We start from the raw sequence: 15,115 nt of genomic DNA on the forward strand, positions 1-15,115 counted from the left end.
TCTTTTGGACCAACAGCAAACAAAAGTCTTGTTGCTTTCACAAAATGTGCTACCTAATATTACTCATGTTATCCCTCCAGAATCTTTGACAATGCAGACTCAAGAACTATTTTCACATTCTAATGATTTTTCAGTAAGTAGTTGTTTTGAATTTGGAAGAAATATTGCATCCAGAAACATTTGAACTTGCCATACAGCATATGTCTCCCTTTCTATTAACCTAAGCACCCATATATTTACAGAAAAATAACTGGGTGCAAAAGTTAGCTTGCAAACCTGTATAACAAAGAAAATAGGTAGAGGGATCATGATATTGCTGGAGAGCTAGCACAAATTATGCAAATACCTCCTCAATCAATCCATCTAAAACCAGTTCCTCTATGTCATCCACTACTTGCTCAGCTTCATCCCTTGAAAATCCACTTCTCCAACCCAAATCCCATGTCCCATTTACCACTCCTCTGCACATTATATCTCTCTCCAACATTGCATGCAGACTGTCTGCAAGAAGGTTCTCACCAGCAAGCTTGCTGTAATTTATCAGATTCTCGATCCCGTTACAAACTTCCTGCACCAACTTGTCTAGAGATATGCAAATTCTTGACTTGCCTTGACATGTTAGTAGCAAAAGATCAACTGTTTTTGAATCTTGAACACTTCTGCACTTGATGAGTTCACCTGCACAATCTATAAATAGTCTTCTATCGGATTCTCCAAAACTGTGACTAGAAGATGTTAGTAAGATTGTAGAGCTATTCACGTTAAGATCAAAAAGCTCCTCTGCAAGACTCAGAAATGATGGATTGTTCAAAAGGAAATCTCCAAGATTTTCTCCACTTCCCAACGTTTTGCCATCCCTTGCACTCTGACTAATGTGCTCAGAAGCTTCTTCTGCAATTTTAGTGTCTGTTTCTTGTTCGGGGCTCGGTGGTGTGGCATCATATAGAGAACTTTGAGAATTACTGTAATGTCCTGTGGTTAAAAGGGAAAAAGGTCAACTAAAATCTACATTTGCATGCACACAACATAAGACTAATCTGAAATTTTGGTTAACTTCATTAATTGAACAATGCAGGTCTCCTTAAAAGTTGGAACTACCATGCAGGCACTTGAGCAGCAATTTGCACATATATGTCACCTTCTAATGAAACATTTTGACAACTCCTAATGATGACACGGCTTGCTCTCATATTACCAGTATAACCATACTCCTAAGTGTAACTAAAGAAGGCCATACCTTCAGTCTGAGATCCATAGGTATCTGTTTCCTCTTCCTTAGTGATGTTGGAGCTGATCGGATAATCGTCACTTTTGTCGTCCATATCAATCCTCTTGTCACTTTCTTCACTCACAACATTTTTGGTCTGCATAAAAAAAAAAGCTACATTAGTTTTCAAAAAATCAGAAACTTCGTATGGAAATGTCTAGTTTTGGTATTTCAGTTCCATACTTCTGCAGTTTTTTCATAAACAACATAAAGTTGGGAAAAAAACCACAACAATTTTCAAAATAAAGTTCTTTAGGACAACCAAAAAGATTTGATAAAACGAAGGCTTACAACTGATTTAGCTACTATAGGCTCTTTGACTGGCTTCTCCTTCTTTAAGTGATTCCTTTTCCGCTCTGTGGAGTTAGACACTATAGTCTGAGTAGAACGTTTTGAGATTGTGTTTGTCATAGTATTTGGTAGTCGGGAAGTTTGATTCTTCATGATGTTTGATCCAGATTCATGCTTTCTCGCCCTTGTAGATGTCAATTTGTCTTGATCTTGAGACTTTGGCTTTTTAGCTTTCACCATATCTTTTTCAGGTGAATTCCTAACAGCAGTCACCTTTTGGATCCTATCAACCTTCTTGTCAATTGCCTCCTTTTTCTGTGGTTTGTGATCTACAGGATGAGAAGCTTTCAACTTTCTTGAAGCCTTTTCTTTTGTCTTGACTTCTTTTTCTTCAGGTTTCTCTACTGCCACTTTATGGTTTTTAGCTCTTTCTTCATGGTTAACCCTTTTGCTTTCTGCTTCCACTTTTGGGTGCGTTTTGTCAGACTTCAAAGCTCCTTCTTTACAATGGATTGTTTTGGGACAAAACTCTTCTTTTCTCCCCAGTTTTTTTCGCATCTTTTTGGTGTAGAAAGCTTCCTCTGCCCGAGCCAATGGTGCATGGGGCTTCTCCAATTCAAGAGATGGATCAGGAAGAGGCCTTATAAGTACAATAGGTGGACTGTCATAAGTGAATCGTTTTTCAGAATCAGAGTGATGGGAGTGATGGGAATGATGGAAATCAGGCTTATGCTCTTGAACATAATTGCCTTTCAGAAGTCCTTTAAATCGCATCGTCTCAAGAACTTCCCTCAAGGTCCTCCTTTCATGATCAACATTTTGAGCTAAAGTTTGAGGCTTTCTCACCTTTGGCCTATCAATATCAAACATAGTTCTCTGCTGACTAGAAATCTTCTCACCCTCCTCCAACTGTTTCTTGAGAGTGGCCTGTAAAGGGTACTCTTCTATACCCATCAGCTTGGCAATCAGATTCGGGCCGCCTTTAGCCTTCTGTGGAGGAGCTGATGCTATGGTGGAGTCACTAGTGGTATGAAACATGGAAGATTGGCTTGAGCTGGTGGAGGGAGAGTCTGAACATGAATCCATATATCTTTGAGGGAAAAAAGTATAAGGTTTTTCAACAGAAGTTGTATCTTCCACCAGTTTCTGTTTTACAAGGCTGTCCTTGATCACCTTCTTAAGTTCCTCAGTACAACTCCTTGAAGACCCATCAGCAGAAAGCCTAGGCTTTTGAAATTCTGTCACATAATTGTGATCTCCATAATGATTTGAGTAAGCTCTGTGAGTCTCCAGTCCATTGTTTCTTCCTCTTTCAGACTTTTCTGTGTGTTTCTTGTTCAAGTGAGCCATGTACTGTGATGCTTCCTGCAACTTGCCAAGCATGGCAAGAGACTCTTGCAGATCAAGAGCTCCTTTGAGCAAATCCTTTGCAATGTCTTTAGGCTGCCCATCAAACCTCTTCCCACTGGACCAAGAATCAATCGTGCGGTTCAGCTTCTGAGCTCCTCTAGATACTTCCATAAGCTGAAAAGAAGATGGGTTTTGAAACTCCCCTGTGCACTTTTCAGGGATCATCTCATGCTTCCCTGTCTTGATATCCAAAGATGTGCTTGAGTTCTTGGACTTTCTTCTGTTTTCCATCTTCTGCTCTATTTTCTGGGAACCACTTTTGGATTTTCTAAGCATCCCACAATCAACAACTCCTTTTGGATCATCACATGTGACAAATGATCTGTACACAGCTGATCTCAGGCCGTCTTGAGGCATATTCTGTGATAGAAAATTACAATCACAAAAGTCAGAATGACAGATGCTACGATAAAATTGAATTCAGTTTACAAATAACAAATGCGGTATCATAAGAAACCTACATGGTCTTGGAAATTCTAGTCAATCTTTTCGAATATCGTCGGTAGCAGACATAAATAACACTTGTTTGGTTCTGGTTTAGGGAGAGACAGGCCAAATAAACAATTAGTTGCTGCCAACATAAACAATAAAGAAAGATAATCACAAATAGAAAGAAGATTCTATTTTTGAAAATTTCAAACAAGCTGCTATTTGGATTATTTGAGAAAATCCCACAATTTCACAAAATATTGTGTATCACATTGATGCTTGAAGTTTCTGAGAAACCATGCATGCAGAGAGAGAGAGAGAGAGAGAGAGAGAGAGAGAGAGAGAGAGAGAGAGAGAGGCAGAGGCTGTCCTGAAATTTGGAAGTGATAGATCTGAGCATGAAAGATCAACATAAATTTGAAACAGAGTAGAAGATGACATATGATGAAATTTCTCATATGAAGACAAAAAAAAAACAGAACAGATGGAAAGAAAACATTGTCATCCACCCATTTATATATCTTGCATAATGGTTTGAAAGGTACTAAAAGATACAAACAAGAGCACAAATGTCATGCACATAACATTTACCTGAATTCTGAGGCTTTTATTTCTCAGCATTGATCAACCTATCTGAAAATCCCAGGATAGGACATTAACAACAAATACAAGACCAGGCCAAGAACATAGATGAAAAACAAGCACAAAGCAAGCAGCCACACCAGTGATGAGCGCAGAGCAAACTGTAGCTCAGCTTCACCTCTGACTAAAGAAACACAAGCACAAAGCTACAGAAACCAGTCGTACAAACAACTCACCAGCAACTGCAAGTGAGGTAGCAGCAGTGACTCAGATCCACAGAAGAAGAGCAGAGATGAACAGTAGGTGCATTGACTTTAAGCAAGTGTTTGGAAGTTCATAGCAAAGCAAACAGTCTAAGATTTGGTGCTCCTTTTTCTTTGTTTATTAGACAAGAAAATCGTTTAGAAGATTGTGATGTGGGTGTGATTAGTCGGTTCACTTGGTTCTTGTCGTACCTAAACCAAATCACAGAATGAAAGATCTAGTCTACTGTGCACTTTCGGGGAAAAACTAACAACCAGCAATTGTTGTAGTCTTATCTATTTATTATTGTGTTAACTTGTATTGGTAAGGGAATGTTTTGGTAAAAGAAAACTCTAAATGGGGTTTTAAGCATAAATGGAGAGATTAACATATGATTAAGACAGGGCCCAAAGTCATTAATCTTGGATCTGATCAGGGAGGAAGGTGAATGAGCAATTATTATTATTATTTTTCTATGTATATGCATGTGTTGTGTACTTTATACTTGTATCTCATTTCCTTGTTCCTTCCTATGGGTTTTGGACAATAATGGGAACTATCAAACTTGTTGCGTATGGTTTGGGGGTATGTGTATGTCCATTTAAGTTTTGGATGGATTTGTCTCTCAAGTCCCAACTCTCATCCATATTGAGTTATTATATTGACTCTCATGGCCGGCTTTTACATACTGTGCAGCAGCTCACTCAAACATTTAGCAACCTTGTTTGAGTGGATTAGACCAGCCCGTCTCCTTGCACTTAAGTTTGAATCCTCTTTTCCGTTGATTAAATTATCGTTTGTATAAAATAAAAAAACCAATATTTACATATTTTATGTACGTGTTGAAACTTTCAACAACAGGCTTGTTATGAAAAAAATATATACTAAACAATTGTTAAAAAAAGTTCATCCTAGCAGAAGCCAAGTAGTTTCAAAGGTAGAAGGTGGAAGATTTTCAGTAAAGGTATGAATTAACAACTCAGAATTATTCCACTTTGGCGTTTTCTGCATAAAAAAGGGTACAAGTTTTTGAACCACAACAAAATCAATCATAGAGATATAGGACACACAGCACATTCTATTGTTTGGCCATTCATGAACTGTTCTTTTCTTTCGCTCTCATTCTTTTTTACTTTATAATTAAAGCAACTAGAGCTAGCTTCACATAGACTGGTTTTTTTTATATGAGATAGGGGGGACAAAACTCCTAAAAGAAAGGACGACAAACTAATACGGATCAAGCGAGGCCTAACAACGCCTAACAAATCATCTACCTAGAAAGAGTTAACCCAAGCAAGAGCCTTATCCTTCACATAGACTATTATTAATTGTTGATTACATTATCATAATTAAACCACATACAATAATTATCAGTCTAATAATTTGGGTTTAGAGTTTGGACCAAGATTGGTTGATTGGTTCAGCTCAGTGTTCACAAATAGCCATAAAGCTAAAAAGAAGTATGAGCTTAAAAGCCTCTTCTCCACAGGAAAGGTCACGGGACTCTACAGCTAAATTCTGTATCCTTAAAAAAATCTAAAAAAATTCATGAATACTTGGAGCTATTTGAAATCAAAAGGTACTAGAAAACAAGCTGTTTCAAATGGGGGCATCAAATCATTAACCTATAATTAACATGAAGAATTCCTCTGTGCCACCAAAGGTTGCATGGGTCAGCCTCATTGATTAGCGGGTTGCATAAAGTAGCTCAAGCAAGCCAACCCAAATGAGAAATTTTAAATGCAGTCACGGAATTCTTGCAAAGGTAAGAAGAGTACTGCACTGTTAATTTAATACTTTTGGTGCTTGTCATAAATGAAATTAAATAATCTTCACCAATTTTGTTTCCTCTTTTTGCTGATAGCATAAATAATGCTTGGGGTCCTTTTTTGTTTATGGTTTGAAATTTAAATTCTAACCACCATTCAGATTTTGATAGCTAAGCCAAATACACACATACACACATCACTAACTTTGACATAATATGACAATCACTTGTGGGCAATGAAAACTTATGGCAAAGCTTTTGGAAATAGGTATCCACTCACTGGCCATCTCCACTGGCAAGGAAAGGGCAAAATCAAAAAAGCTGACTTGAGTGACTGACTGACTAGACCTCCAAATTGAGTGAGCCTGTCCTGCTCAAAGACCCTCAAAATTCAATGGGGAGATTGATTTTAAGTTCCTAGTACTAGTTATTATACACTTTCATATTGATTCTCGGATCATATTGATTTAACCCTTTAACCAAAATATGTTCACATGAAGCAAGCATGCCAACTCAAGTCCATTGGTGATATTGATTATTTCCATAAAAGAATGAAAATGACTATAAAACCTTGAAACTAAATATGTTTCAATTTCGTCAATGGGGACTTGTAGATTAGAAGTCTGAAGTTCGAATCCGCATAGCACCATGATAGTGTGTGTGCGAGAAATCCCCCTCTCCCTCTAGTTTAAACAATCACTTGTACTCAAAAAAATATGTTCCAATTTATTTTTCAATTAATTAGAGAGTGATGATTTTCCCACTCCCATTTTGTCAGCTTACACTCCCCTATATTTATTTTTAATACTTTTTATTATAACATAAAAGAGAGTGTAAGTGGACAAAAGAGGAGTGGGAACATACAATTTTCAACAAAGAAAGTGTAAGTGAACAAAATTGAAGTGGGAAAATCAGCTCCCTAATTAAAATGCATTTAAATGGAATTTCTCATGGGTAGACATTATTATTTTTTCTTTTAAAGCATATTTATCAAATTTCCAAATCCAAAGTACATCTACCAACTCTTTTTTTAATTTTTCTAAGAGAACATCTACCAACTAATTCTTAATGTTGAAAGAGGTTACAAGTTTGCATTTCCCTCCCATATAAAAGAAAAATAAAAGTTCTAGTATTTAGAAAGGCCTAAACAGAAATATGGGTATGTGACCACATACTTGTAGGTTGGGCTCCTTTTATTGGGTTTTGGCTTTCTTCGTTGTTAGCCCTTTTGTCTTTGTTAGGGTTTAGCGTATTGGGCCCTGGGTTAGTTTTTGGGGCTTTCCCCAACTTTCCTCTTTTACTTATCATTAAAGAGAACTAGGCAGCCAGGCACTTACCAAGTCGTCAAAAACAAATGGAAGGCTTGCGAGACAAATGGGTGTTGCTGATGAACCTTGCAAAATATAAGCTGATTTTGGACTTCTGCAATGTTCTTATTTGTTGATGTTCTTAATGGAATATAGAATGCTTAATAATTTTGTGCAGCAATTGGAACGTTGGAAAACTTGGAATCTCTCTCTCTCTCTCTCTCTCTCTCTCATTAGTTTGGTCTCCTCTTGTACAGAGTTTCACGAGTTAATTATTTAAATTTAATTCCTTTAATTAGTTGAGTTTAGCGACCTTCAGAGTCTTAATGGTTGACTTTGTTTAAGGGTTAGGATACTCCCTTGGAAGCCTGTCGCCAGTTGTTCATCTGGTGAAGCTCTTTTGACATGGCAATACTTAAAAATACTTGTGAATTGTGACCATCACGTCTCTCAATTTCTAAATTAAAAAAAAAAGAGAAAAGTCAGCAACTTTTTACACACATGAATAACAAGAAATGAAGCATCTAATGGGTTTTTTTTTAACAACTTTGAAATATGATTATCTGCTTATATATTTGGTGCTCATATATGTATATATATGACCAATTCGACTTCCATATTAGTAAGTTTATAACCAATCACAGTTCAACATACGTCCATAAACTTTTCTTTTCATGTTCTTAATAAGCCATTTTAGTATAATGTGTTGATTTGCAGGTAAAGAAGAAAGGCTATAAGAAGTTTAGCAGTGTTCCAATGAAATATAATCCAGTTGAAGCAGAGTTAGCACAAAAATGTACATGTCCAAGTGTCATGGGGTGATTGGAGAAATATCAAAGACCATGTAAAGAGATTGTCCTTAAACTTCAATTCAAACCAGTCAAATTAGCTTAGAATTTTCCCCTGTCAAAAATAGTGATAAAGAAGGAGCCAATGGTTGTCCGTTGTTAACGTCAAAACGCGTAGATTGAGAGTACACAAAGTGATCCTTAATTTTCACCATTCCCCTTCCTATAAAAATAGTTGAAAAACAGAAAACTCATTAACCACCATTCAATTGAAGAAACAAACACAGCCCCAGAAATTTACCTTCTTTTTTTAATTATTCATAATATCATACTTAACCTTAATTACGTCAACCCCACATTTTGTTTGGTTTCTCAAATCATATGCACCCCACGTTCCCTGGCTGCAGAAACAGAAAACTGCACTAAGCACCTCTGCTTCTTTTCCCTCTTTCATCAATTTTGCAAACTCAACTTTTCATTTTTCTATCTTTCGAGCCTCTCTATTGGGAGAAATACTATCTCCCCCCCTTTTCTCCTTCTTTCTCCCATACAACAACATTCCTTCTTCTTCTTGTTGTTTGTTGCCCAAGAAAGAGGAAGGTGAACAAATAACATTTGCTTTTCCAACCTATAGATTTTGCACCACTTTTGTGTGTCTGTTTAGATTGGTGTTGTAACTTAGATTATATATTTAGAGAAGCTCTCCAAGTCACAATGGTCCGAGCTTTTACAACCCAAGCCACAATGCAGAAGACTAAATCTTTCCAGTTGAAACGTATGTTTGAGATTCCAAGACATCTTCAGAATTTGATTTTTGAGAATGGGCAGGAAGGCGAAGGAGATGGCGAAAATGTTCAATTACTGAGTCCAGGCTCCAGGACTGCTGCAGAAGACGGTCCGGTCGAGGCACAAGGAATGTGGGGAGCTAATCATGATAAGGGTACAGCTTCAGATGGGGACCAAGGAGAAAGGATAAAAAGTCCTATAGGCAAGAAACCTTCAGGTGGTTCAAAATAATTATATGTCTTATTTATTATATACCTGGAGTTTTTGTTGCATGATTTCAATAGCATAGTTTCTATATGCTATTTCTTTTCACAATTCTAATCACTTCTATGGAATTTGTTTGTGTGTTCAGATATGGAAATGATGAAGGAAAGGTTTTCTAAGCTGCTTTTGGGTGAAGATATGTCAGGTGGTGGAAAGGGTGTCTCTTCGGCTTTGGCTTTATCCAATTCCATAACCAACCTAGCAGGTATACATTTAGGCTTCCTTATAATAATTTCTATAGTATATGCCTTGCAGAAACTGCATTGCTTTTGTCAATCAGAATATGTATCTGCAAATTCAGATGCTACATCCAAATGAGAGTAATTCTGATTTCCCTGCTCTTTGCGCTCTGCGTGTTTCTATCACAATGCAGCATCTGTTTTTGGAGAACAAAGGAAACTAGAGCCTATGTCTCCTGATAGGAAAGCGAGGTGGGTGAAAGAAATCGGCTGGCTTTTGTCTGTGACAGATCACATCGTTGAATTCGTCCCTTCACAACAGAATGGAACAAACATGGAGGTTATAACTCCTTCTCTCTTTCTCTGCCTTTATCTGAGTGTCCATCCAAATATATATTTGCTCATAATATACTATTCAATGTTCCAAAACTGCAGGACTCTAAAATCCTTTTATTTTGTTGTCCTTTTGATTTGATAGATTATGGTGACTCGGCAAAGAAATGATCTGCACATGAACATTCCTGCCCTACGCAAGCTCGATGGAATGCTCATTGTAAGTACTTTTGTTCCCTAGCTATCTACTCCCTGTTATAGCTAGAGGATATCACTGTTTTACATGCAGAATTATACACCTTTTGCTAATCAGTTATAATCAAACAGGGCCACCTGGATAGCTTTGGAACCCCAAGTGAGTTCTGGTATGTGAAAAGAGATGCTCAAGACTCTGAAAAGGGTGATGATGCCCCAAGAAATGAAGAGAAATGGTGGAAACCCACTGTTAAAGTCCCCCCTGAAGGGCTATCAGATGAATGTCGAAGATGGCTGCAATCTCAGAAGGAATCTGTGAACCAAGTACTAAAAGCAGCAATGGCGATTAACGCTCAAGTACTTTCAGAAATGGAGATACCTGATAACTACATTGAATCCCTTCCTAAGGTATAAGACATAGGACTCTCATTACTAAAGATTTTATATTTTAAGAAGTCTCATGGATTATTACTTGACAGAAAATGCTGAAATTAACTTGGGATTGATTGACTTTGTTTCTTTGACAGAATGGTAGAGCCAGCCTGGGTGATTCAATCTATAAGTGCATAACAGTGGACTACTTTGATCCTGTGGAATTTTTTGACACCATGGACTTGTCCACAGAGCACAAGGTGCTTGACCTCAAAGACAGGATTGAGGCCTCTATTGTCATTTGGAAGAGGAAGATGAACCACAAGGATGGAAAGTCTTCATGGAGTTCAGTTGTGAGCTTGGAGAAGAGAGAACTCTTTGAAGAGAGAGTGGAGACCATATTACTCCTATTAAAGCAGAAGTTCCCAGGAATTCCACAATCTGCTCTTGACATAAGCAAAATTCAATACAATAAGGTGACTGCCAAATATATTTTTCTCTTTCATCCCATGTTTGTCAAGTTATTTTATAATCTAATAATCATGTGTTTTTTGGTTATACACAGGATGTGGGGTATGCTATTCTAGAGAGCTATTCAAGGGTAATAGAAAGCTTGGCCTTCAACGTCATGTCTATGGTTGAAGATGTTCTTTATGCTGATAATCAAGCTCGAAAGGCGTCATCAAACAGGAGGCTTTCAGTGGACTCATCATCACCATTTACAGATAATGGGAGGTCCCCTTATGCTAGGGAAGACGCGGACAGGTTGAGTTCTTCAGAGACACCAACAAAGACACTCTTTGAGTTCATGGGCTGGAATGCAGAAACGGAAGAGACTGATATGGAGAAGGATAGCTCCACAGGCAATAAGGAGAGCTACTTTAAAGAAGACACTGACAAGAGTATGAGCAAACCTCCTACTAACATAAACACCAAGCGATTTTCCTATTTAGAGAAGCTTGAGAAGTTGAGTGGTCTAAGAAGTCCAACAGCTCGGCATTGATAGAAGAACTGAGAAAAAGAGAAGAATTAAACAATTGAAGAATAGAGAGGACAATGAGAGAGAGAGAGAGAGGGAGAGGGGGGGGGGGGGGGGGGGGGGGCAAGATAGACATAGAGAGAGAGAGAGACTAGATACTTCCTAGGATGCTACTTGTTTAGTATTTCTATGTAGTGCTTGTGCTTCCTTCCTATTGAGGATAGGGAAGTCTCTTGGAGTGCTTAAGTAGTGGGTTTTGATGCATTTGAGAACTGGGATGTGCTTTCTATCTTTGTTGTTTTGTAGGAACAGCAATACAATTATTCTAGTTTTTCTCAAAGGCTCTATGATCACCTTTCATTTTTTGTCTTCATGAGCTTTGTCCTCCAGCCTCAACTAGACTGTTTGTCAAATGTTTTTCTTTAACAATATGCATGGCCAAAACCCACCAAAGAAATAAAACCGTTCCGACAAGAACCTACCCTGTTTTTCTCTCTTACCTTAAAGGAAGTGATCTGCAAAAGCTTGTACAGTTGGTGGTGAGAGTCAGAATATTCACCACAAAATGCACTCTTCTATATGATATTGGCAATGTCGGAGTTAAAGGGGTTAAAAACATCCTTGTTATTTAAGTTCACAGCCTAACTCAGGATCAAGAACACAAACTGGGGGCCCTTATAAGTTCAATGCTGGCAATGTCACGATTCAGCACCAAGGCGCGACTGTAGGAGTAGTTGCTGTCCCAAAGAGCAAGGCTGGAATACTTTCTACCAAAAGAATCAATGTGGAGGTGAGTTTGAGTTCAAGTGCAATAAGTGGTTCAAATCTTGGCAGCAAATTGAGCAGCGGGGTGTTGACGCTCAACAGCGTTAGCTAGATTGACTGGAAAGTCGAATTGATGTTTAAAATGAAGACGAAGAAGGCTACCAACATGAACTACTGCACCATAGATGTGGCAGCCAAGACAGTCAAATCTTTACAATGCAAGTGAAGAATGCTAAAATGATGTGGATTTTTAATTGATGAAGAATAGTTCTTGGATAATTTTTTCGTCATTGATACTCTTATGAGTGACACTAGTATGTTGTAGAATTATAACACTACTTTACTGAAACCGTCGTTATCCTTTCTACTGGGGCTGTGCTTTCGTTTGATTTTGGCAAATGAATCAATTTGCAACTAACTTTATGTTTACCAAATGATTTAAACTTTATACCATGCATCTTGTTTATCCAATAAGGCCAGTATTTGCAGAAATGGGTCTACTTTCAGGATCAATCTTGAAATGGAGGAGCAGGATTAGTGGTCTACTTTTTCCTTTGTTCTCAAAAGACAAAGGTGCTAGATTTGCAGTGATTCTAAGTTTTACCCAACCAAAAAGACAAAAGCATTTTGCTGATATAACCTTGCACCTGCTACACAACATCTAGCCTTTGACAAGATAACAAACTCTGTATGTAAAATGCAGGCCGTATAACATATTGGAGTTGTATATTGTTGCTTCGTGTATCCCAGTTGCTACAAAACCATAAACATTAACCATTCATTCATGATATTTTGATCAACTTGATAGATTTTATTTACACAACCATAACAATCATCCCTCCCTAACAAGTACATCTACTTAACCGGAAAAAAAAAAAAGAAAAAAAAAGGAAGCATCGGCCAACATTTTTAACCAGTCCTGTAAAAAGAAGCTTGGAATAATCTGTCCCGAGAAGCACTAACATCCACCCTGATACTTTTAAGTGCAAGCAGTCTCTAAAATCTATGCTATGATCAGTAATGCTAGGGGATTATAATTTATGGATCACATTGGAGATCAACAAGAGTGGGACTCACCCGTACAAGTGGATCCCATGTCAATTAGCTAGAGATGCAATCCACAATGTGGTACAAATGGTTTCTGCTCTTTTCATACTGTTCTTTTAGCTCGTCTAATGAGTGACAAGATGTCATGACCCTGCCCAGATTTCTTGAGGCGTCCATTTTTCCGAGATTCCTGCAAGACAACGCAAGAAGACATGCTAAAATCAAAGGACACAAGACAAAGTGATTGTAGCAAATGTCATCATGTATGTGTCAACTGTCTCATCTCACCTGGAAATGAAATGTAGGATTTGGACCTCTAGACAGGATTGATAGGCCATCACGAACCGGAACTACAGTAAAATAAATCGATGTTAAAGATTGAGAATGGCACATCATATAAGCTAGTGTATGTTAAAGACAATTTATAAAACTATACATAGTAGCAGCTACTATTCTTGTTTTGCGGGGGAAAGCACAAAGTTACCTAAAGCTGAATTAGTTTCCCCCTTGGATAAAGACGGTTTGAGAGATGATGTGTACAAGAAAAGTGGCATTGCTGCCTCTTTGTCAAATTCATGATTGTCGATGGTTTTACGAGAGGCTGGAGTTGCAGGATCCCTGCATGGATCAAAATCATAAATTTAAAAAGCTCAAAACTATAAACAACAATCATCTATTTCCCTAATGAAGCTACACTGAGCAGTTGGAACCCAAAGGCTTAGAAAAATATATTAAGTATCAACTGTGCCGATGGAAGTTCATATAGGTTCTTTGTGAATGCACACTTATCCTGCATCCAAATAACCTCAAATTTTCTGCAATGAGATTATAAAGATGAAAATCTTACCTCAAATCTTCACTGGTTTTCTCAGCATCTCTGACTGCCGATCAGATAACAAAGAATTAGAAACTAGAAAGTGGAAAGAAAAAAAAAAGTTATGCACATAGTTGTAAGTAGCAGTTTATCCTTTCTTTCATGTTTGACTGGAAATAGCAGATTTTCAATCTTAGTGAAGAGGAGAACAATGAAATGGTATGGAATAATTACGTGCAGATAAAAAACGTGCGTTATGCCTAGGCAATATCTCCCTCCATCGGACTTTAGGCAGAGCAAGCTTGTGGGAGTATTGTTCGCATAAGAAAAGCCTCTGTCAAAAACAGAGCAAGTTTACTGATTAGTGATTCAGGCAAGCACATAATTTGTAACCCATCTATTAACATAAGCAAGCTTATAAAGTGAAAATAACAACTTGTTTGAGGCAATCGATTCTAAGCTCGGTCTCTGAAAATGCGTTAGTCTCAGAAATGAGGCCATTGAGGTTGGCAGAAACGCATCCAAGATGATCAACAACAGTAACCACAGCTCTGCATACATACTCCTTGGTGTTGTCCATCACACTGCAAAAATTAAAAAAATTGAAAAAATGCAACCATTGCAGCAATTCATGGCTGAGTCCTAAAAAGGTCATTATGTGGAGAGCTTTGGCATTTACTTGTGTTAAAAAGACTCACACTTTCTTCTCTTTGGCATTCAAGAATGTTGATTCACAGTAGTCAGCAGCATAATGAAGTTGAGAGCGCAGGTCTTTCAGTTCCTTCAACCCACAGACAAACAAAACTAGTTTGGCATCTTGTTCTTAACAAGAGAGAATTTCACAAGTAGATGAGAGAAAATTTCACAAGGAGATGAAAAACAAGCATGGCATTATTGTTGGGCTGGAAAATAATGTACCTGGAGAGACTTATCGAAGCTGACAATGTCCAAAGGCTTAGACTTAGCTTCTGAATCTTGTCCTGAACAGGGTTTAGAGTTTTCTATTTCCTCCATGTTTTTCTGTAAAATGTTTATGAAACTTGCAGAAGAGATGATGATAAAGAGGGGAATTAAGAAAAAGAAGACAAGCTCTCTCCTTATCTGATTATCTCCCTGTTTTTTTTTTGAACTTGTTGGGGGGTGAGTGGGGTGGGGCTTGTTTTGGTTTGAGCAAGAGAAAGAGACAGAGAGGTGATATCTGTGAGTCTGTGACTATAGGCTTTTTTGAGAGAAAACAAAAAACCCATTAAAGCTAGCAGTGAGAAAACAATACAAAACAAAACCCATTAAAGAGAG

The 15,115-nt window shown here is 37.7% G+C and overlaps 3 protein-coding genes across 5 annotated transcripts; 1 reads left to right on the forward strand and 2 right to left on the reverse strand.

Moving 5' to 3' along the window:
• Positions 1 to 28: 28 nt before the first annotated feature.
• Positions 29 to 4,520, reverse strand: LOC110771270 (uncharacterized). 2 transcript variants are annotated; one of them, XM_021975537.2, is made up of 6 exons: positions 4,216 to 4,520; positions 3,989 to 4,030; positions 3,430 to 3,500; positions 1,559 to 3,328; positions 1,238 to 1,364; positions 29 to 972 (listed from the first exon to the last, which is right to left on the reverse strand). In XM_021975537.2, the coding sequence occupies exons 4-6, from the start codon at positions 3,323 to 3,325 to the stop codon at positions 335 to 337; spliced, it is 2,532 nt and encodes an 843-aa protein (XP_021831229.1). In that variant the 5' UTR covers positions 3,326 to 3,328; positions 3,430 to 3,500; positions 3,989 to 4,030; positions 4,216 to 4,520; the 3' UTR covers positions 29 to 334. The 2 variants fall into 2 exon arrangements, with proteins under 2 accessions (XP_021831229.1, XP_021831230.1); XM_021975538.2 differs by having other exon boundaries at positions 4,120 to 4,520.
• Positions 4,521 to 8,367: 3,847 nt separating this feature from the next.
• Positions 8,368 to 11,301, forward strand: LOC110771271 (rop guanine nucleotide exchange factor 9-like). Of its 2 annotated transcripts, XM_021975540.2 has the most exons (8): positions 8,368 to 8,685; positions 8,914 to 9,088; positions 9,224 to 9,340; positions 9,509 to 9,654; positions 9,793 to 9,867; positions 9,975 to 10,250; positions 10,370 to 10,690; positions 10,780 to 11,301. In XM_021975540.2, the coding sequence occupies exons 2-8, from the start codon at positions 9,001 to 9,003 to the stop codon at positions 11,215 to 11,217; spliced, it is 1,461 nt and encodes a 486-aa protein (XP_021831232.1). In that variant the 5' UTR covers positions 8,368 to 8,685; positions 8,914 to 9,000; the 3' UTR covers positions 11,218 to 11,301. The 2 variants fall into 2 exon arrangements, with proteins under 2 accessions (XP_021831232.1, XP_021831231.1); XM_021975539.2 differs by having other exon boundaries at positions 8,368 to 9,088.
• Positions 11,302 to 12,895: 1,594 nt separating this feature from the next.
• LOC110771267 (putative protein ABIL5) lies at positions 12,896 to 14,996 on the reverse strand. The gene is made up of 8 exons (XM_021975534.2): positions 14,738 to 14,996; positions 14,518 to 14,600; positions 14,256 to 14,403; positions 14,054 to 14,153; positions 13,853 to 13,886; positions 13,490 to 13,623; positions 13,294 to 13,355; positions 12,896 to 13,195 (listed from the first exon to the last, which is right to left on the reverse strand). Exons 1-8 carry the CDS (start codon positions 14,831 to 14,833, stop codon positions 13,109 to 13,111), a joined length of 744 nt encoding a protein of 247 aa, XP_021831226.2. The 5' UTR covers positions 14,834 to 14,996; the 3' UTR covers positions 12,896 to 13,108.
• Between the last annotated feature and the right edge of the window lie 119 nt (positions 14,997 to 15,115).

This window comes from Prunus avium, chromosome 7, assembly GCF_965620075.1.
Source record: "Prunus avium chromosome 7, drPruAviu1.hap1.1, whole genome shotgun sequence".
NCBI classification, from domain to species: Eukaryota; Viridiplantae; Streptophyta; class Magnoliopsida; order Rosales; family Rosaceae; genus Prunus; species Prunus avium.

Coding starts and splice junctions, on each gene's coding strand:
- LOC110771271 (XM_021975539.2), top strand. CDS start 8,800: ATGGTCCGAGCTTTTACAACCCAAGCCACAATGCAGAAGACTAAATCT. Junction 9,089..9,223: donor TATAGGCAAGAAACCTTCAG/GTGGTTCAAAAT, acceptor TTGTGTGTTCAG/ATATGGAAATGATGAAGGAA. Junction 9,868..9,974: donor AGCTCGATGGAATGCTCATT/GTAAGTACTTTT, acceptor ATAATCAAACAG/GGCCACCTGGATAGCTTTGG.
- LOC110771270 (XM_021975537.2), bottom strand. CDS start 3,325: ATGCCTCAAGACGGCCTGAGATCAGCTGTGTACAGATCATTTGTCACA. Junction 1,365..1,558: donor CTATAGTAGCTAAATCAGTT/GTAAGCCTTCGT, acceptor TTTTTTATGCAG/ACCAAAAATGTTGTGAGTGA. Junction 973..1,237: donor CTATGGATCTCAGACTGAAG/GTATGGCCTTCT, acceptor TTTTAACCACAG/GACATTACAGTAATTCTCAA.
- LOC110771267 (XM_021975534.2), bottom strand. CDS start 14,833: ATGGAGGAAATAGAAAACTCTAAACCCTGTTCAGGACAAGATTCAGAA. Junction 14,404..14,517: donor AATGCCAAAGAGAAGAAAGT/GTGAGTCTTTTT, acceptor TAATTTTTGCAG/TGTGATGGACAACACCAAGG. Junction 13,887..14,053: donor CGCACGTTTTTTATCTGCAC/GTAATTATTCCA, acceptor TCTGATCGGCAG/TCAGAGATGCTGAGAAAACC.